Source organism: Oncorhynchus clarkii, chromosome 32, assembly GCF_045791955.1.
Source record: "Oncorhynchus clarkii lewisi isolate Uvic-CL-2024 chromosome 32, UVic_Ocla_1.0, whole genome shotgun sequence".
NCBI classification, from domain to species: domain Eukaryota; kingdom Metazoa; phylum Chordata; class Actinopteri; order Salmoniformes; family Salmonidae; genus Oncorhynchus; species Oncorhynchus clarkii.
The window spans coordinates 1249568-1272370 of record NC_092178.1 but is presented as its reverse complement, the minus strand read 5'-3'; the positions used below and the strand labels follow the sequence as shown (position 1 = coordinate 1272370).

The following is a 22803-nucleotide window of genomic DNA, read 5'->3' as shown; positions in this document are numbered from 1 at the left end:
TACATTGCCCCCCCCCCCCTTTTGAACACTACTGCTACTCGCTGTTTGTTTGTTACCTATGTATTGTCACTTCACCCCCACCTACATGTACAGATTACCTCAACTAACCTGTACCGTAACACCCTGTATATAGCCTCCACATTGACTCTGTACCGGTACACCCTGTATATAGCCTCCACATTGACTCTGTACCGGTACCCCCTGTATATAGCCTCCACATTGACTCTGTACCGGTACCCCCTGTATATAGCCTCCACATTGACTCTGTACCGGTACCCCCTGTATATAGCCTCCACACTGACTCGGTACCAGTACCCCCTGTATATAGCCTCCACATTGACTCTGTACCGTAACACCCTGTATTTAGCCTCCACATTGACTCTGTACCAGTAGCCCCTGTATATAGCCTCCACATTGACTCTGTACCGGTACCCCCTGTATATAGCCTCCACATTGACTCTGTACCGGTACACCCTGTATATAGCCTCCACATTGACTCTGTACCGGTACCCCCTGTATATAGCCTCCACATTGACTCTGTACCGGTACCCCCTGTATATAGCCTCCACACTGACTCGGTACCAGTACCCCCTGTATATAGCCTCCACATTGACTCTGTACCGTAACACCCTGTATTTAGCCTCCACATTGACTCTGTACCAGTAGCCCCTGTATATAGCCTCCACATTGACTCTGTACCGGTACCCCCTGTATATAGCCTCCACATTGACTCTGTACCATAATACCCTGTATATATCCTCCACATTGACTCTGTACCAGTAGCCCCTGTATATAGCCTCCACATTGACTCTGTACCGGTACCCCCTGTATATAGCCTCCACATTGACTCTGTACCAGTACCCCCTGTATATAGTCTCCACATTAACTCTGTACCAGTACCCCCTGTATATAGCCTCCACATTGACTCTGTACCGGTACCCCCTGTATATAGCCTCCACATTGACTCTGTACCAGTACCCCCTGTATATAGTCTCCACATTAACTCTGTACCAGTACCCCCTGTATATAGCCTCCACATTGACTCTGTACCGGTACCCCCTGTATATAGCCTCCACATTGACTCTGTACCAGTACCCCCTGTATATAGCCTCCACATTGACTCTGTACTGGTACCCCCTGTATATAGCCTCCACATTGACTCTGTACCGTAATACCCTGTATATAGCCTCCACATTGACTCTGTACCAGTACCCCCTGTATATAGCCTCCACATTGACTCTGTACCAGTACCCCCTGTATATAGCCTCCACATTGACTCTGTACCGGTACCCCCTGTATATATCCTCCACATTGACTCTGTACTGGTACCCCCTGTATATAGCCTCCACATTGACTCTGTACCGGTACCCCCTGTATATAGTCTCCACATTAACTCTGTACCAGTACCCCCTGTATATAGCCTCCACATTGACTCTGTACCGGTACCCCCTGTATATAGCCTCCACATTGACTCTGTACCAGTACCCCCTGTATATAGCCTCCACATTGACTCTGTACCAGTACCCCCTGTATATAGCCTCCACATTGACTCTGTACTGGTACCCCCTGTATATAGCCTCCACATTGACTCTGTACCAGTACCCCCTGTATATAGCCTCCACATTGACTCTGTACTGGTACCCCCTGTATATAGCCTCCACATTGACTCTGTACCGTAATACCCTGTATATAGCCTCCACATTGACTCTGTACCAGTACCCCCTGTATATAGTCTCCACATTAACTCTGTACCAGTACCCCCTGTATATAGCCTCCACATTGACTCTGTACCGGTACCCCCTGTATATAGCCTCCACATTGACTCTGTACCAGTACCCCCTGTATATAGCCTCCACATTGACTCTGTACTGGTACCCCCTGTATATAGCCTCCACATTGACTCTGTACCAGTACCCCCTGTATATAGCCTCCACATTGACTCTGTACCAGTACCCCCTGTATATAGCCTCCACATTGACTCTGTACTGGTACCCCCTGTATATAGCCTCCACATTGACTCTGTACCATAATACCCTGTATATAGCCTCCACATTGACTCTGTACCAGTACCCCCTGTATATAGCCTCCACATTGACTCTGTACCAGTACCCCCTGTATATAGCCTCCACATTGACTCTGTACCGGTACCCCCTGTATATATCCTCCACATTGACTCTGTACTGGTACCCCCAGTATATAGCCTCCACATTGACTCTGTACTGGTACCCCCTGTATATAGCCTCCACATTGACTCTGTACCAGTACTTCCTGTATATAGCCTCCACATTGACTCTGTACCAGTACCCCCTGTATATAGCCTCCACATTGACTCTGTACCGGTACCCCCTGTATATAGCCTCCACATTGACTCTGTACCGGTACCCCCTGTATATAGCCTCCACGTTGACTCTGTACCAGTACCTCCTATATATAGCCTCCTCATTGACTCTGTACCAGTACCCCCTGTATATAGCCTCCACATTGACTCTGTACCGGTACCCCCTGTATATAGCCTCCACATTGACTCTGTACTGGTACCCCCCCTGTATATAGCCTCCACATTGACTCTGTACCAGTACCCCCTGTATATAGTCTCCACACTGACTCTGTACCAGTACCCCCTGTATATAGTCTCCACACTGACTCTGTACCAGTACCCCCTGTATATAGTCTCCACACTGACTCTGTACCGTAACACCCTGTATATAGCCTCCACATTGACTCGGTACCGGTACCCCCTGTATATAGCCTCCACACTGACTCTGTACCAGTAGCCCCTGTATATAGCCTCCACATTGACTCTGTACCGGTACCCCCTGTATATAGCCTCCACACTGACTCTGTACCAGTACCCCTGTATAAAGCCTCGTTATTGTTATTCTTAGTGTTACTTTTTATTTTAGTCTACTTGGTAAATATTTTCTTCTTCTTGAACTGCACTGTTGATTGAGGGCTTGTAAGTAAACATTTCACGGTAAACTTGTTGTATTTGGCGCATGTGACTAATAAAGTTTGATTTGATGTAAATATTACCTCAACTAACCTCCGCACATTGACTCTGTACCGGTACCCCCTGTATATAGCCTCCACATTGACTCAGTACCGGTACTCCCTGTATATAGCCTCCATATTGACTCTGTACCGTAACACCCTGTATATAGCCTCCATATTGACTCTGTACCGTAACACCCTGTATATAGCCTCCATATTGACTCAGTACCAGTACCCCCTGTATATAGCCTCACTGTTATTTTTTTATTTTTTCTTACTTTGTTTTTAAAGAAAATATTAGCAAAAAACGAATCTGCGTCGTTGCTTAAGGGCTTGTAAATAAGCACGTCACGGTTAGGTTGTTTTCCGACTCGTGACGAATAACATATTTTATTTTAACTACACAGGGAGCAGTTTCCTAAAATGGAACCTGTATGTCCTATGTTCTAACGTATGCGTCTATGATGTGTTGTCTCAGGCTGAAGTCAGTCTGGTGTTGGACCACGGCGTGCCCCCTGACAACATCATCTTCTCTGGAGTTTGCAAACAGCTGTCCCACATCAAACACGCAGCCAAGAATGGCGTCGACCTCTTGGTGTGCGACAGCGAGACGGAACTCTGCAAGATAGCCCGTTCTCACCCCAAAGCCAGGTAGGTGCCCATGCAGACCAGAGTCTAAAAGGCAATTGCCTATCTAGGTGTTTCTTGGTTTGTAGTTAACTGGGAAAAGTTGAAGTAATTCAAAAGGAAAAAAGCTCCTTTATAATAAAAAAAAAAAATCATTATCACATACTGATATGACCGTGTCAGGTCTCTGTGAACTATGGACGAGAGGACCGTGTCGGGTCTCTGTGAACTATGGACGAGAGGACCGTGTCGGGTCTCTGTGAACTATGGACGAGAGGACCGTGTCGGGTCTCTGTGAACTATGGACGAGAGGACCGTGTCGGGTCTCTGTGAACTATGGACGAGAGGACCGTGTCAGGTCTCTGTGAACTATGGACGAGAGGACCGTGTCAGGTCTCTGTGAACTATGGACGAGAGGACCGTGTCAGGTCTCTGTGAACTATGGACGAGAGGACCGTGTCAGGTCTCTGTGAACTATGGACGAGAGGACCGTGTCAGGTCTCTGTGAACTATGGACGAGAGGACCGTGTCAGGTCTCTGTGAACTATGGACGAGAGGACCGTGTCAGGTCTCTGTGAACTATGGACGAGAGGACCGTGTCAGGTCTCTGTGAACTATGGACGAGAGGACCGTGTCAGGTCTCTGTGAACTATGGACGAGAGGACCGTGTCAGGTCTCTGTGAACTATGGACGAGAGGACCGTGTCAGGTCTCTGTGAACTATGGACGAGAGGACCGTGTCAGGTCTCTGTGAACTATGGACGAGAGGACCGTGTCAGGTCTCTGTGAACTATGGACGAGAGGACCGTGTCAGGTCTCTGTGAACTATGGACGAGAGGACCGTGTCAGGTCTCTGTGAACTATGGACGAGAGGACCGTGTCAGGTCTCTGTGAACTATGGACGAGAGGACCGTGTCAGGTCTCTGTGAACTATGGACGAGAGGACCGTGTCAGGTCTCTGTGAACTATGGACGAGGGGACCGTGTCAGGTCTCTGTGAACTATGGACGAGGGGACCGTGTCAGGTCTCTGTGAACTATGGAAGAAACCAGTCACTAATGATTTTTTGTAGATGGTGTAAATCTTCTGTATATTGTGTTTGTTTTTTGTCAGCACCACAGGTCAGATTCCTGGGACAATGTAAATGTCCTTAGTGAATAAAGTGAATTGTGCCTTGTTCTGTTCCTCATCTTCTCCCAGGCTGCTGGTTCAGGTAACTACATGGGCCCAGGCAGCAGAGACCAGCATGGAGTTTGGCTGCTCTCTGAAGAGCTGTAGACACCTGCTGGAGGCTGCCAAGGACCTGGGGGTGCAGGTGGTGGGAGTTACGTAAGTACACATCTTTCATTGTGTAGCTGGATGCTGTTAAATGGTGACCATCACAAGTAGCACTTTGTCCATTGTAGTGATTTAAAGGGTTGGTTTATCCTATCTACATGTTTTAGGTTAAATTAATTTGACCTTGAGTTACCTGTTTGGCTGTAGCGACAAATTTAACTGTTTACTTCTGCTTCAGGCAGCAGCTACCATGATTTAGCATCTTCCTAATCCTTACAATCGTATGTTAGAAACCTAGTTATTACTGTTAGTACAGTAATTACAATTGTCTTTGGTTGTGTCTTCAGGTTTCACATTCCCAGCTCCTGCAAGGACCTGCAGGCCTACACCCACGCGCTGTCGGATGCCCGCTGTGTGTTTGACATGGGGGTGAGTGGAGGAGCTTATTACTGGGTATTAAGGGGGTTAGTTTACATGGTCAGATGGGCGAAATGGGAGCTTATTACTGGGTATTAAGGGGGAGATAACATGGGAGCTTATTACTGGGTATTAAGGGGGAGATAATATGGGAGCTTATTACTGGGTATTAAGGGGGTTAGTTTACATGGTCAGATGGGTGAAATGGGAGCTTATTACTGGGTATTAAGGGGGAGATAACATGGGCGAAATGGGAGCTTATTACTGGGTATTAAGGGGGAGATAACATGGGGGAAATGGGAGCTTATTAAGGGGGAGATAACATGGGCGAAATGGGAGCTTATTACTGGGTATTAAGGGGGAATTAACATGGGCGAAATGGGAGCTTATTACTGGGTATTAAGGGGGAATTAACATGGGCGAAATGGGAGCTTATTACTGGGTATTAAGGGGGAATTAACATGGGCGAAATGGGAGCTTATTACTGGGTATTAAGGGGGAATTAACATGGGCGAAATGGGAGCTTATTACTGGGTATTAAGGGGGAATTAACATGGGCGAAATGGGAGCTTATTACTGGGTATTAAGGGGGAATTAACATGGGCGAAATGGGAGCTTATTACTGGGTATTAAGGGGGAATTAACATGGGCGAAATGGGAGCTTATTACTGGGTATTAAGGGGGAATTAACATGGGCGAAATGGGAGCTTATTACTGGGTATTAAGGGGGAATTAACATGGGCGAAATGGGAGCTTATTACTGGGTATTAAGGGGGAATTAACATGGGCGAAATGGGAGCTTATTACTGGGTATTAAGTGGGAGATAACATGGGAGCTTTTACTGGGTATTAAGGGGGTTAGTTTACATGGTCAGATGGGTGAAATGGGAGCTTATTACTGGGTATTAAGTGGGAGATAACATGGTCAGGTGGAGTGGTTATGAATGAACTCTGTCTAGGTTGTCCTCTGATCAGGAAGGTTAAAGGGCCAACCACACCAAGGACAATAACTAAATGATCTAGAACTAAATACGTTGGCGAGCATCCAGCGGCCTTTATTGTTCTGCATGTTGAAGGGGATGGTGTCTACCGCTACAGGCCACGCCCGTGTCTACCGCTACAGGCCACGCCCGTGTCTACCGCTACAGGCCACGCCCGTGTCTACCGCTACAGGCCACGCCCGTGTCTACCGCTACAGGCCACGCCCGTGTCTACCGCTACAGGCCACGCCCGTGTCTACCGCTACAGGCCACGCCCGTGTCTACCGCTACAGGCCACGCCCGTGTCTACCGCTACGGTGGACGGCGTCTACATTACAGGGTGCGGCGTCTACATTACAGGGGGCGGCGTCTACATTACAGGGGGCGGCGTCTACATTACAGGCGACGCCCGTGTCTACCGCTACAGGCGACGCCCGCGTCTACCGCTACAGGCGACGCCCGCGTCTACCGCTACAGGCGACGCCCGTGTCTACCGCTACAGGCAACATCCGCACTGAGCTAAAGGCTGCCGCTTTCAAGGCGCGGGACACTAACCCGGACTCTTATAATAAATCCAGCAGCTGGCCACGACCGGGGAGACGACCGGGAGACGACCGGAGACCCGTGGTGCGGCGCACAATTGGCCCAGCGTCGTCTGGGTTAGGGGAGTGTTTGGCTGGCAGCGATGTCCTTGTCCCATCGCGCACTAGCAACTTCTGTTGCGGGCTGGGCGCATGCACGCCTACACGGTCGCCAGGTGTGGCTGGCTTCCGGGTTAAGCTGGCATTGTGTCAAGGAGTGTGGCTTAGTTGGGTCGTGTTTTTTGAGGACACGTGGCTCTTGACTTTGCCCAAGAACACCAAGGTAACCTGCCTAAATGAATACCGACCTGTAGCACTCACATCTGTAGCCATGAAGTGCTTTGAAAGGCTGGTCATGGCTCACATCAACACCATCATCCCAGAAACCCTAGACCCACTCCAATTTGCATACTGCCCTAACAGAACCACAGATGATGCAATCTCTACTGCACTCCACACTGCCCTTTCCCACCTGGATAAAAGGAACACCTGTGTGAGAATTCTGTTAATTTACTACAGCTCAGCATTCAACACCATATTGCCCTCAAAGTTCATCACTAAGCTAAGGACCGTGGGACTAAACGCCTCCCTCTGCAACTGGATCCTCTACTTCCTGACGGGCCGCCCCCAGGTGGTTAAGGGTAGGCAACAACACATCTGCCACGCTGATCTTCAACGCTGGGGCCCCTCAGGGGTGCGTGCTCAGCCCCTTCCTGTACTCTGTTCACCCACGACTGCGTGGCAAAGCATGTCTCCAACACCATAAAGTTAGCTGACATCAACAGGAGCCTGATCACCAACATGGTAGAAGCAACGCTCCCCATCCAACCTGACAGGGCTTGAGATGATCTGCAGAGAAGAATGGGAGAATCTCCCTAAATACAGGTGTGCCAAGCTTGTGTTGTCATACCCAAGAAGACTCAAGGCTGTAGTCACTGAAGACTCAAGGTGCTTCAACAGGCATTCAGACCCTTCACTCAATACTATGTGATATTATTATTAGTAGTAGTATTTTTTTTTAATACATTTGCTAAGATTCCTATAAACCATGTTTTGCTTTGTCAATATGAGGTATTGTGTGTCGAGGGGTGGAAAGTGATGTAATCCATTTTAGAACAACACAAATGTGGGGAAAAGTCAAAGGGTCTGAGGACTTTAGGAATGCAGCGTTCATACAGAAGGTAGAATGCAGCGTTCAGACAGAAGGTAGAATGCAGCGTTCAGACAGAAGGTAGAATGCAGCGTTCAGACAGAAGGTAGAATGCAGCGTTCAGACAGAAGGTAGAATGCAGCGTTCATACAGAAGGTAGAATGCAGCGTTCAGACAGAAGGTAGAATGCAGCGTTCATACAGAAGGTAGAATGCAGCGTTCATACAGAAGGTAGAATGCAGCGTTCATACAGAAGGTAGAATGCAGCGTTCAGACAGAAGGTAGAATGCAGCGTTCAGACAGAAGGTAGAATGCAGCGTTCAGACAGAAGGTAGAATGCAGCGTTCAGACAGAAGGTAGAATGCAGCGTTCAGACAGAAGGTAGAATGCAGCGTTCATACAGAAGGTAGAATGCAGCGTTCAGACAGAAGGTAGAATGCAGCGTTCAGACAGAAGGTAGAATGCAGCGTTCAGACAGAAGGTAGAATGCAGCGTTCAGACAGAAGGTAGAATGCAGCGTTCAGACAGAAGGTAGAATGCAGCGTTCAGACAGAAGGTAGAATGCAGCGTTCAGACAGAAGGTAGAATGCAGCGTTCAGACAGAAGGTAGAATGCAGCGTTCAGACAGAAGGTAGGAAGGACCACATACAGATAGTTAGCAGGCAGCGTGCCTTGGTTGGAGGGCAGGTTAACTGTCCTGTTGTGTAACAATCACATGTTGGTGCAGTGAGTGCATTCTGACCACTCCATCTGGGGGGGAGACCAGCTGAATATTTGGAACTCACACGTGAGACGTTTATGTCCATAGACATCCTGTAAGTGTTCAATATCTACTTCTCAGGCCTGATTTTCCCCGTGTCCCCTCCCCATCTTTTTTTTTGCTCTTTAAATTGTTCTGTCTCTTTCCTGGTTAGGCGGAGTTGGGGTTCAACATGAGCATCCTGGATATTGGTGGTGGATTCTCTGGCTCAGAGTTTCAGCTCAAACAGGTATGTGATGATACCTCTCATCACATGGCATTACTTACCAAAACAAACAGATTGTATGTTTTCCCAAATGGCCCCCTATTCCTAATGGGCCCTGGTAATACATAGTGCACTATAGAGGGAATATAATGGTGTTTTTTTTGCACACAGGCATTACTCAACTGACTTCCTCTCTGTAGGTTCATACCACCGTCGGACTGCTGCTGGATGCCTACTTCCCCACTCTGTCTGGAGTGCAGGTCATCGCTCAGCCTGGTAGCTACTACGTCTCCTCTGCCTTCACTCTGGCTGTCAATGTCATCGGCAAGAAGGTTGTGGCCCGGGACTGGAACGGCCTTGCTCAGGGTGAGCCTGCTGACTGACTACTGTCGTCACTACTATTAATTGCTCCCGGGTTGCTGTTGATAATGATAGACCCTGGCCGTGACTCCGCCCTCTAAGGGTGTCTCGGAAGTTAGGATATGCTTAAAGAAACCCCACACATTTCCATTTAATTAATGGGATAGAACGGAGACAGTATTTCTCTGTGGGATGAGAAAATATCTATAACAGAGCACACACACCATGTTAGAGAATATCTTTGTACAGGTGGATGTTGCAGAACATTACAATGAACCCACTAAGGGGAATACGGTATACTGCAGAACATTACAATGAACCCACTAAGGGGAATACGGTATACTGCAGAACATTACAATGAACCCACTAAGGGGAATACGGTATACTGCAGAACATTACAATGAACCCACTAAGGGGAATACAGTATACTGCAGAACATTACAATGAACCCACTAAGGGGAATACAGTATACTGCAGAACATTACAATGAACCCACTAAGGGGAATACGGTATACTGCAGAACATTACAATGAACCCACTAAGGGGAATACGGTATACTGCAGAACATTACAATGAACCCACTAAGGGGAATACGGTATACTGCAGAACATTACAATGAACCCACTAAGGGGAATACAGTATACTGCAGAACATTACAATGAACCCACTAAGGGGAATACGGTATACTGCAGAACATTACAATGAACCCACTAAGGGGAATACGGTATACTGCAGAACATTACAATGAACCCACTAAGGGGAATACGGTATACTGCAGAACATTACAATGAACCCACTAAGGGGAATACAGTATACTGTGGTCTCTTTGTTGGTGTACTTTGTTCTGAAACATCCTGTCTATCTCCTCATCCATCCATCAGATGAGCTGACCCCAGATGACGAGCCAGAGTTCCTGTACTACCTGAACGATGGCGTCTACGGGTCTTTCTCCAGCAAGCTGCTAGGAAGCACCATCCCTGCCCCGGCTGTGCACAAGGTCAGTAGCAGCTGGCCGGGTCCTCATCAGAGGGGACGAGGTCAGTAGCAGCCGGCCTGGTCCTCATCAGAGGAGACGAGGTCAGTAGCAGCTGGCCGGGTCCTCATCCGAGGGGACGAGGTCAGTAGCAGCTGGCCGGGGTCCTCATCAGAGGGGACGAGGTCAGTAGCAGCTGGCCGGGGTCCTCATCAGAGGAGACGAGGTCAGTAGCAGCTGGCCGGGGTCCTCATCAGAGGGGACGAGGTCAGTAGCAGCTGGCCGGGGTCCTCATCAGAGGGGACGAGGTCAGTAGCAGCTGGCCGGGGTCCTCATCAGAGGGGACGAGGTCAGTAGCAGCCGGCCTGGTCCTCAGAGGAGACGAGGTCAGTAGCAGCCGGCCTGGTCCTCAGAGGAGACGAGGTCAGTAGCAGCCGGCCTGGTCCTCAGAGGAGACGAGGTCAGTAGCAGCCGGCCGGGTCCTCAGAGGAGACGAGGTCAGTAGCAGCTGGCCTGGTCCTCAGAGGAGACGAGGTCAGTAGCAGCTGGCCGGGTCCTCATCCGAGGAGACAAGGTCAGTAGCAGCTTAGTAACCATTAAACCCACCAAAATCAAAGTTTAGTCATTTCTAACATGTACTGCCCTATTTTTTTTTGTAAGAGAAGGGGGTATAAAATGCAAGGTTAATCTCACGTGAAGTTTAATAACTTTACTTTTTGATAAAATATGTGAAAAGTCTAGACGAGGCTTATTGGGTACTATGTACCCATTAAGCCCATGGGTGTGCCAAATAAACCCACCTCTTAAATAATCCATTTGAATAAATTTCCCTTACAAATTTGCATTTATTTTGTAAAATGTCGTTAGATTTATCTCCCCTAAAGTAATTAAAATAAGCTGATCATTACTATTCATCGTGAAAGTAGCACTCCAGTCTCCCCCTACTGTGTATTATGAAGGTTCAGGTAGGGCTGTGGCTGTCATGACATTTTGTCAGGCAAATAACTGTCGGTCTCACGGTAATTGACTGTTAATTAACATAAACACATTCAGCATCTCCTGGCTTCCACACAGCCTACAAGACACTGATGCAGACCTTTGGGAACATTTACTGTTTAAAAATAAATAAATCCATGTAATATAGCCTACACCTTCACAATAAAGCCATTGTTTATTTTAGACCGGTCTAAAGAAACATGATATGAGGAAAATGTCATCTATTTCAGAAGAGAAAAAAAAATAGTATAATCAGAATTGTCCTTACATTATGCCCTGGTCTGGCTGTGGGCTAGACTAGTTCATTTAGCAGACAAGAGTAGCTTAGAATTCTGTGGCATATACACTACCGGTCAAAAGTTTGGACACATCTACTCATTCAAGGGTTTTTCTTTATTTTTACAATGTTCTACATGGTATAATAATGGCGACGGTATCAAAACTGTGAAATAACACACATGGAATCATGTAGTAACAAAAAAAGTGTATATTTGAGATTCTTCAAAGCAGCCACCCTTTGCCTTGATGACCGCTTTGCACACTCTTGGCATTCTCTCAACCAGCTTCACCTGGAATGCTTTTCAGGGAGCTGCTTATGTATGCCAGTTAAGCTTTACAACCGGTGTAGAGCCTATAGCCTATGGGCTAGGTGTGAGACTTATGATTTGAAAAAGTCGCAAAGGAAAGGCTTGCTCTGTTTCTTGCCTTACTGCACACAAGCTGAGCATCCTTCACAGAGCTTGAAAGGATCTGCAAAGAAGAATGGGAGAAACTCCCCAAATACAGGTGTGCCAAGCTTGTAGCGACATACCCAAGGCTGTAATCGCTGCCCAAAGTGCTGAGTAAAGGGTCTGAATACCTATGTACACCCCTTCACATTTCCCAAGTTTTGTTACTTTACAGCCTTACTCAAAATTGATGAAATTGTTTTTTTCCCCCATCAATCTACACATCATGACAAAGCAAAAACATGTTTTTTGACATTTTTGCTAATTTATAACAAATTAAACTGAAATACCACATTTACAATCAAGTTGTTGAAACATCTCAAGGATGATCAATTCGAACAGGATGCACCTGAGCTCAATTTACAGTCTCTTAGCAAAGGGTCTGAATACTTATTTAAATAAGGTATTTCTAAAAATAAACATTTGCATTATTAAGGGGTTTTGTGTGTAGATTGACAAGTTTAGAATAATGCTGTAATAAACTAAATGTGGAATAAGTGAAGGTTTGAATACTTTCTGAATGCGCTGTATATAATATGATTAACCTCTCTGGGATACCGTCCCACCTGGCCAAAAGCCAGGGGAAATGCAGAGCGCCAAATTCAAATAAATTACTATAAAAATAAAATGTTCATTCAATTACACATGCAAGATAACAAATTAAAGCTACACTTGTTGTGAATCCAGCCAACATGTCAGATTTCAAAAAGACTTTTCGGCAAAAGCAAACGATTCTATTATCTGAGGATAGCACCTCTGTAAACAGAGAGAGAAATATATATATAATATTTCAACACTGCAGGCGCGACACAAAAAGCGACACAAAACGCAGAAATAAAAATATAATTCATGCCTTACTTTTGAAGAGCTTCTTTTGTTGGCACTCCAATATGTCCCATAAACATCACAAATTGTCCATTTGTTCGATTAATTCCGTCTGTATATATCCAAAATGTCCACTTATTTGGCGCGTTAGATCCAGAAAAAAAACCGGTTCCAACTTGCGCAACTTGACAATAAAATATCTCCAAAAGTTACCTGTAAACTTTGACAAAACATTTCAAACTACTTTTGTAATACAACTTTAGGTATTTTTTTTAAAAGTAAATAATAGATAAAATTGAAGATGGGATGATCTGTGTTCAATACAGGAGGAAAACAAACTGAAGCTGCTTTCTGGTCACGTGCCTCTATCAAACAGTACACTTCAAGTGACCCTCGTTCAAGATGGCCGTACTTCTTCATTACACAAAGGAAAAAACCTCAACCAATTTCTAAAGACTGTTGACATCCAGTGGAAGCGATAGGAACTGCAAGAAGGTCCCTTAGAAATCTGGATTCCCAATGAAAACCCATTGAAAAGAGTGACCTCAAAAACAAACAATCTGAATGGTTTGTCCTCTGGGTTTCGCCTGCTAAATAAGTTCTGTTATACTCACAGACATGATTCAAACAGTTTTAGAAACTTCAGAGTGTTTTCTATCCAAATATACTAATACTATGCATATCTTATCTTCTGGGGATGAGTAGCAGGCAGTTGAATTTGAGCATGCATTTCATCCGGACGTGAAAATACTGCCCCCTGTCACCAAGACGTTAACAAGTATTTTAATCAACTTAAATCTGAACAAAAAATGTGTATTTTATATACTCCCATTTTCTTTGACTATTTGGGATATCAACACACTATCCCCAATGTGTTGCACTGCAAACCGGGCTTAATAAGCCACCTAGAACCGTAAGATGACAGTGGGTTAAGAAGCCTCTGTAGATGACAGTGGGTTAAGAAGCCTCTGTAGATGACAGTGGGTTAAGAAGCCTCTGTAGATGACAGTGGGTTAAGAAGCCTCTAGATGACAGTGGGTTAAGAAGACTCCGTAGATGACAGTGGGTCTAGAAGACTCTGTAGATGACAGTGGGTCTAGAAGCCTCCGTAGATGACAGTGGGTCTAGAAGCTTCCGTAGATGACAGTGGGTCTAGAAGCCTCCGTAGATGACAGTGGGTTAAGAAGTCTCCGTAGATGGCCGTGAGTGGAGTCTCTATCATTTGCTGAACATATAGTTTGATATGCCTCACCTTTTCAAAGACCGTGTGTGTAATCTTAACCTCTCCTTCCACAGAGGGGGTCTAGGGCTGAGGAGCCAGTGTTCTCCAGCAGCCTGTGGGGTCCATCATGTGACAGCCTAGACCAGCTGGTAGACCACTGCCTGCTGCCTGAGCTCAGCCCTGGAGACTGGCTGGTCTTTAACAACATGGGGGCTGCTGGTCTGGGGGACATCTCCTCCTTCAGTGACCGCTCAGCCATCAGACCACCTGTCTACTACACTGTCTCCACTGCTGACTGGTACGGCCTAGTTATAGTGCTGCAGGGGGAGGTCTAATGTGTATTTCTCTCTAGTGTTGCTTCATGTGTTGCGTCTCTAGTCAAATAGTTAGAATGTAGCTTTCTTACCAACTAATGGCTATGTCTCTAGTCAGATAGTTAGAACGTACAGTGAGGGGGGGAAAGTATTTGATCCCCTGCTGATTTTGTACGTTTTTCCACTGACAAAGAAATGATCCGTCTATAATTTTAATGGTAGGTTTATTTGAACAGTGAGAGACAGAATAACAACAAAATAATCCAGAAAAACGCATGTCAAAAATGTTATAAATTGATTTGCATTTTAATGAGGGAAATAAGTATTTGACCCCTCTGCAAAACATGACTTAGTACTTGGTGGCAATCAGAGATCAGACGTTTCTTGTAGTTGGCCACCAGGTTTGCACACATCTCAAGAGGGATTTTGTCCCACTCCTCTTTGCAGATCTTCTCCAAGTCATTAAGGTTTCGAGGCTGACGTTTGGCAACTCGAATCTTCAGCTCCCTCCACAGATTTTCTATGGGATTAAGGTCTGGAGACTGGCTAGAACTACACGGACCTTAATGTGATTTTTCTTGAGCCACTCCTTTGTTGCCTTGGCTGTGTGTTTGGGTCATTGTCATGCTGGAATACCTATCCACGACCCATTTTCAATGCCCTGGCTGAGGGAAGGAGGTTCTCATTCAAGATTTGACGTTACATGGCCCCGTCCATCGTCCCTTTGATGCGGTGAAGTTGTTCTGTCCCCTTAACAGAAAAACACCCCCAAAGCATAATGTTTCCACCTCCATGTTTGACGGTGGGGATGGTGTTCTTGGGGTCATAGGCAGCATTCCTCCTCCTCCAAACACGGCGAGTTCAGTTGATGCCAAAGAGCTCCATTTTGGTCTCATCTGACCACAACACTTTCACCCAGTTGTCCTCTGAATCATTCATATGTTCATTGGCAAACTTCAGACGGGCGTGTATATGTGCTTTCTTGAGCAGGGGGACCGCTGGAGGATTTCAGTCCTTCATGGCGTAGTGTGTTACCAATTGTTTTCTTGGTGACTATGGTCCCAGCTGCCTTGAGAGCATTGACAAGATCCTCCCGTGTAGTTCTGGGCTGATTCCTCACCGTTCTCATGATCATTGCAACTTCACGAGGTGAGATATTGCATTGAGCCCCAGGCCAAGGGAGATTGACAGTTCTTTTGTGATTCTTCCATTTGCGAATAATCGCACCAACTGTTGTCACCTTCTCACCAAGCTGCTTAACGATGGTCTTGTAGCCCATTCTAGCCTTGTGTAGGTCTACAATCTTGTCCCTGACATCCTTGGAGAGCTCTTTGGTCTTGGCCATGGTGGAGAGTTTGGAATCTGATTGATTGCTTCTGTGGACAGGTGTCTTTTATACAGGTAACAAACTGAGATTAGGAGCACTCCCTTTAAGAGTGTGCTCCTAATCTCAGCTCGTTACCTGTATAAAAGACACCCTGGGAGCCAGAAATATTTCTGATTGAGAGGGGGTCAAATACTTATTTCCTCATTTAAAATGCAAATCAATATATAACATTTTTGACATGCGTTTTTCTCGATTTTTGTTGTTGTAATTCTGTCTCTCACTGTTCAAATAAACCTTCCATTAAAATTATAGACTGAACATTTCTTTGTCAGTGGGCAAACGTACAAAATCAGCAGGGGATCAAATACTATTTTCCCTCACTGTAGCTTTCTTACGTCAACTAATGGCTATGTCTCTAGTCAAATAGTTAGCCATTAGTTGTTAAGAAAGCTACGTTCTAACTATTTGACTAGAGACATAGCCATTAGTTGTTGAGAAAGCTACGTTCTAACTATCCGACTAGAGACATAGCCATTTGTTGTTAAGAAAGCTACGTTCTATGTCTCTAGTCGGATAGCTACATTCTTGTTAAGAAAGCTACGTTCTAACTATCTTAACAACAAATGGCTATGTCTCTAGTCAAATAGTTTGGTCTGGGAATATGTCTGAATATAAACCGTGTAGTTATTCCCTCGAGACGTATGTGGCAGGGTCTACAGGAAATTACGGAAGAAAAAAAAAAAAAAAAAAATTCTAACCAAATCACGGACACCGATGTCACGTTTCCAGACAAACTGAACACATTTTCCCACTTTGGGGATAATACAGTGGAACTGTTGCGGCCCGCTAACAAGGACTGCGCCCACATCGACGGGACAGCAGTGGAGAAGGTGGAAAGATTTTAATTCCTGGGCGTACACATCACAGACAAACTGAATTGGTCCATCCACATAAACATGTGGTGAAGGTGCAACAGCGCCTCTTCAACCTCAAGAGGCTGAAGACATTTGGCTTAGCACCTAAAACCCTGACAAAGTTTTACAGATGCACAATTGAGAGCATCCTGTAGGGCTGTATCACCGCCTGGTACGGCAACTGCACCGCCCACAATCGTAAGGCTCTCCAGAGGGTAATGGGTCTGCACAACGCGTCACCGGGGGAAAACGACCTGCCCTCCAGGACACCTACAGCACCCGATGTCACATGAAGGCCAAAAAGATAATCAAGAACAACAACCACCCGAGCCACTGCCTGTTCACCCCGCTATCATCCAGAAGGCGAGGTCAGTACAGGTGCATCTAAGCTGGGACAGCGAGACTGATTAACAGCTTTTATCTCAAGGCCATCAGACTGCTGAACAGCCATCACTAACTCAGAGAGTCTACTGCCTACATGGAGACCCAATCACTGTCCACTTTAATAAATGGAACACTAGTCACTTTAAACAATGACACTAAATAATGCCATTACATTACTCATATCACGTGTATATACTGTTTTTTTTTATACCATCTACTGCACCTTGCCTATGCCGCTCGGCCATCGCTCATCCATATACATTCATGTACATATTCTCATTCACCCCTTTAGATTTGTGTGTATGAGGTAGTCGTTGTGAATTTGTTAGATTACTTGTTAGATAATACTGCACTGTCGGAACTAGAAGCACAAGCATTTCCCCCCTCAAATTGAACGGTAGTGTACCATCTCTATCTTCAGAACCAACTACCTACCTTACCATCTCTTCGTTCAGAACCAGTGTCGCTGGATATATTTGGGTCTCCCGAGTGGTGCAGCGGTCTAAGGCACCGCTTCTCAGTGCTAGAGGCGTCACTACAGACCCTGGTTCGAATCCAGGCTGTATCACAACCGGCTGTGATTGGGAGCCTCATAGGGCGGCGCACAATTGGCACAGCGTCGTCTGGGCTTGGCCGTTGTAGGCCGTCATTGTAAATACGAATTTGTTCTTAACTGACTTGCCTAGTTAAGTAAATAAAATAAAAAATTGCATTTTGGCAAATGTTTGCAAATTATGTATTATATTCTCTGCCTCATTCCAGTAGCTGCATGTTCAATACTGTGAGATATTTTTGAATCTCTTATTGGAAAAAGTCTGTTCATAGTATTTCCTGTTTAACCGGTTAATGGGGGTTGGTTAGTCGACAACAAAATTGACTGAAATTTGCATCCATACTCATATTAGATGTCAATGTTATGTCCGTGATGCTAGGAGTTCACATTCCGAAGTGGTGATGTATATTGGCACACCCATTTCTTTCATCTTCACTGTTTGTGATAGATAATATATCAAAAACATTGACAAGATGTATATCGGAAAATATTTTTGGAAGCTTTACCTTCATTGCCCATTCCTGATTTTATTGTGTTCCACTGCAACTTTATTAGTCAAACGATTTTTTTCCTGTGTGTTCCCCAGGTACAACATACAGGAGGCTGGGATAGCTGTGGACAGCATCATGAAGAACTTCTCCATGGTCCAGTACGGTGCATAGCTCCGTCCCTCCCTCTCCGTTGTGACATCCGAGAGAGATCTCCTTACCCTGGGCTTTTAGTGGTCAACATTCCAACGGCCTTGGAAAATGCAGTGTTCAACTTTCCAGGAAGGTTGAAATAGACTTCGAATTCCTGGGAACAGAAAATGATTTATTGGTGACCCATACCTCCAATTCTCAATTTGGTTTTGGAAAAATGAAAAAGATTAACACGTTTATCCCTCTTCCTACTCACCCCTCCTCCTCAGATAGAAAACAACACGTTTATCCCTCTTCCTACTCACCCCTCATCCTCAGATAGAAAACAACACGTTTATCCCTCTTCCTACTCACCCCTCCTCCTCAGATAGAAAACAACACGTTTATCCCTCTTCCTACTCACCCCTCCTCCTCAGATAGAAAACAACACGTTTATCCCTCTTCCTCAGATAGAAAACAACACGTTTATCCCTCTTCCTCAGATAGAAAACAACACGTTTATCCCTCTTCCTCAGATAGAAAACAACACGTTTATCCCTCTTCCTACTCACCCCTCATCCTCAGATAGAAATCAACACGTTTATCCCTCTTCCTACTCACCCCTCTTCCTCAGATAGAAAACAACACGTTTATCCCTCTTCCTCAGATAGAAAACAACACGTTTATCCCTCTTCCTCAGATAGAAAACAACACGTTTATCCCTCTTCCTACTCGCCCCTCCTCCTCAGATAGACAGAAAACAACACGTTTATCCCTCTTCCTACTCGCCCCTCAGTCAGCTAGAAAACAACACGTTTATTCCTCTTCCTACTCGCCCCTCAGTCAGCTAGAAAACAACACGTTTATCCCTCTTCCTACTCGCCCCTCAGTCAGCTAGAAAACAACACGTTTATCCCTCTTCCTACTCGCCCCTCAGTCAGCTAGAAAACAACACGTTTATCCCTCTTCCTACTCGCCCCTCAGATAGAAAACACGTTTATCCCTCTTCCTACTCGCCCCTCAGATAGAAAACAACACGTTTATCCATCTTCCTACTCGCCCCTCAGTCAGCTAGAAAACAACACGTTTATCCCTCTTCCTACTCGCCCCTCAGATAGAAAACACGTTTATCCCTCTTCCTACTCGCCCCTCAGATAGAAAACAACACGTTTATCCCTCTTCCTACTCGCCCCTCAGATAGAAAACAACACGTTTATCCATCTTCCTACTCGCCCCTCAGCTAGAAAACAACACGTTTATCCCTCTTCCTACTCGCCCCTCAGATAGAAAACAACACGTTTATCCCTCTTCCTACTCGCCCCTCCTCCTCAGATAGAAAACAACACGTTTATCCCTCCTCCTCAGATAGAAAACAACACGTTTATCCATCTTCCTACTCGCCCCTCAGCTAGAAAACAACACGTTTATCCCTCTTCCTACTCGCCCCTCCTCCTCAGATAGAAAACAACACGTTTATCCCTCTTCCTACTCGCCCCTCCTCCTCAGATAGAAAACAACACGTTTATCCCTCCTCCTCAGATAGAAAACAACACGTTTATCCCTCTTCCTACTCGCCCCTCAGATAGAAAACAACACGTTTATCCCTCTTCCTACTCGCCCCTCAGATAGAAAACAACACGTTTATCCCTCTTCCTACTCGCCCCTCAGCTAGAAAACAACACGTTTATCCCTCTTCCTACTCGCCCCTCCTCCTCAGATAGAAAACAACACGTTTATCCCTCCTCCTCAGATAGAAAACAACACGTTTATCCATCTTCCTACTCGCCCCTCAGCTAGAAAACAACACGTTTATCCCTCTTCCTACTCGCCCCTCCTCCTCAGATAGAAAACAACACGTTTATCCCTCTTCCTACTCGCCCCTCCTCCTCAGATAGAAAACAACACGTTTATCCCTCCTCCTCAGATAGAAAACAACACGTTTATCCCTCTTCCTACTCGCCCCTCAGATAGAAAACAACACGTTTATCCCTCTTCCTACTCGCCCCTCAGATAGAAAACAACACGCTTATCCCTCTTCCTACTCGCCCCTCCTCCTCAGATAGAAAACAACACGTTTATCCCTCCTCCTCAGATAGAAAACAACACGTTTATCCCTCTTCCTACTCGCCCCTCAGATAGAAAACAACACGTTTATCCCTCTTCCTACTCGCCCCTCAGATAGAAAACAACACGTTTATCCCTCTTCCTACTCGCCCCTCCTCCTCGGTCAGCTAGAAAACAACACGTTTATCCCTCTTCCTACTCGCCCCTCAGATAGAAAACAACACGTTTATCCCTCTTCCTACTCGCCCCTCAGATAGAAAACAACACGCTTATCCCTCTTCCTACTCACCCCTCAGTCAGCTAGAAAACAACACGTTTATCCCTCTTCCTACTCACCCCTCAGTCAGCTAGAAAACAACACGTTTATCCCTCTTCCTCAGATAGAAAACAACACGTTTAACAGTAACATATGCAACTAAATGGATGACTGTGTAGATGGAACCTCGCTTCCTAACCAGGTTTATTCATTAGATAGTTTACATACATGTGGAATTGGTTCATTTCTATTATATATTGATTACCTGTTGACAGTCTTGTAAAAATCACTTGTCTGATGATGCATTTGTCTATAGAAGATGATTCGCCAGGTTTAATATTTAAAATCAGTACTACATTTTTGCTTTTGACCCCATAGTCTAGTTTAAGTGAGATGTTAACCTTAACCCATTCTTGATTACATTTCATATTTTTTGGGGGGGGGGGGTTTATTAATTATATGGAGCACGTTTGAGTTCCTGCTAACATTTTCCCCAAGTACATGCGGTTTTACTGAGCAATATCTTCCGTGGGAATACTGTTGTCTGTTTCAACGCTACATGGATAACTGTGATTCCATTGTGACATCTTAACGTTCTTGCTTGGTGAGAGGGGCATTTGAAGGATTTGTTTAAGTGATTTATTCTCAGAGGAGTTCTGAACAGAACTAGCTGGGTTCTGTTTGCTAATGTACAGACAGAACTTTACCAGGCTGGCAGAAAGCGGTCCTCGGTTCTAAATCCTTTTGAGGAAGTGTTCTGGACAGCAAAGCCCCCTTCAGCATTACAGCCCATGGCTTTCACTCGGATCATGCTGTATAGCTTCTCTGCTGGGTTAGAGATACAATTAACATCAGCCTTGGGACTTGGACACACTTTGAACATTTTTTGCTTCTATAAACATTTCAACCACAAGTGTGTTACAAGGCCTTGTTCTCTGTCGCCACAGCACATAGCAGTCCACCAATAGACTTGTCTTCATATTTATGTGGCTCTAGCTTCTCATGCCTCTCTTACTGTATGGTGGTCTAACATGGAGTCTTGTACACTTTTTAATGTCTAAATAAGGTGACCAGAGCTGGACCCATATCTGGTTGTGCTCTTTCCATCTCCATTGCTCATTGTCAATCCCAAGCTGTTTGCCATGACAATGAGTGACAAGGAAGTGGGCATGATAGCGCAAACAGACTGGCACTCAAGCTTAGACCAGACCTGACTGAACTCCTAACTGTCCCCCTTGTTGGAAAAGTAAAGTACTGGAAATGACTTTCTAAGGCACTAATGGACCGTGTCCTATTTTTGACTGTAAATTGTGCTTGTTAAAGTAATGCAAGTGATTAATTTAATACATCTTTTGGACTGAAACCCTGTTTTTGTAGTTTTGCTTTTTTCATCTCTGGGAATATATATATATATATATACAAATGCAACAATTTGAAAGATTTTACTGAGTTCATATAGGGAAATCAGTCAATTAAAATAAATTCATTAGGCCTGAATCTATGGAATTCACATTACTGGGCAGGGGCACAGGCCCAGCTAATCAGAATGATTGTTTTTTCCCCACAAGGGCTATATTACAGACAAATACTCCTCAGTTTTGTCAGGTGGCTGGTCTCAAATGATCCTGCCGGTGAAGAAGCCAGATGTGGAGGTCCTGGACTGGCGTAGTTACACGTGGTCTGCGGTTGAGGCCGGTTCGACGTACTGCCAAATTCTCTCAAATGTTGGAGGCAGCCTACGGTAGAGAAATTAACATGCAAAAGCTCTGGTGGACATTCCTGCAGTCAGCATGCCAATTGCACACTCCCTCAACTTGAGACATCTGTGGCATTGTGTTGTGATAAAACTGCACATTTTAGTGGCCTTGTATTATCCCCAGCACAAGGTGCACCTGTGTAATGAGCATGCTGTTTAATCAGTTTATTGATATTCCACAACTGTCAGGTGGATGGATTATCTTGGCAAAGAGAAATGCTCACTAACAGGGATGTAAACACATTTGTGCATAACATTTGAGCGAAATAAGCATTTTGGGGATGTTTTATATTTGACACACAGTAGCAAAGTTTTAAACACCTACTCATTCATTGTAGAATAAATAGTGAAGACATCAAAACTATGAAATAACACATATGGAATCATGTAGTAACCAAAAAAAAGTGTTAAACAAATTCAAATAAATTTGAGATTCTTCAAAGTAGCCACCTTCTGCCTTTATGACAGCTTTGCACACTCTTGGCATTCTCTCAAACAGCTTCACCTGAAATGCTTTTCCAACA

General features: G+C 45.2%; 1 protein-coding gene across 2 annotated transcripts in view; it reads left to right on the top strand.

Annotated features, from left to right (window-relative positions):
- The window catches only part of LOC139392282 (antizyme inhibitor 1b), a 31090-nt gene extending 9203 nt beyond the window's left edge, over positions 1-21887 (top strand). Inside the window, exons 5-13 of one of the 2 annotated variants that reach the window (XR_011629657.1) lie at positions 3470-3642; positions 4817-4945; positions 5242-5323; positions 8937-9011; positions 9188-9353; positions 10229-10344; positions 14166-14389; positions 18170-20329; positions 20478-21887. Coding sequence is in view for 1 of the 2 variants with exons in the window: in XM_071140152.1 (XP_070996253.1) it covers positions 3470-3642; positions 4817-4945; positions 5242-5323; positions 8937-9011; positions 9188-9353; positions 10229-10344; positions 14166-14389; positions 18170-18245 (1041 nt within the window). In the remaining variant the exon portion in view is untranslated. Of the gene's footprint in view, positions 1-3469; positions 3643-4816; positions 4946-5241; positions 5324-8936; positions 9012-9187; positions 9354-10228; positions 10345-14165; positions 14390-18169 lie in introns of both variants that reach the window. The other variant, XM_071140152.1, reaches the window with a different exon arrangement.
- The last annotated feature ends 916 nt before the right edge of the window (positions 21888-22803 follow it).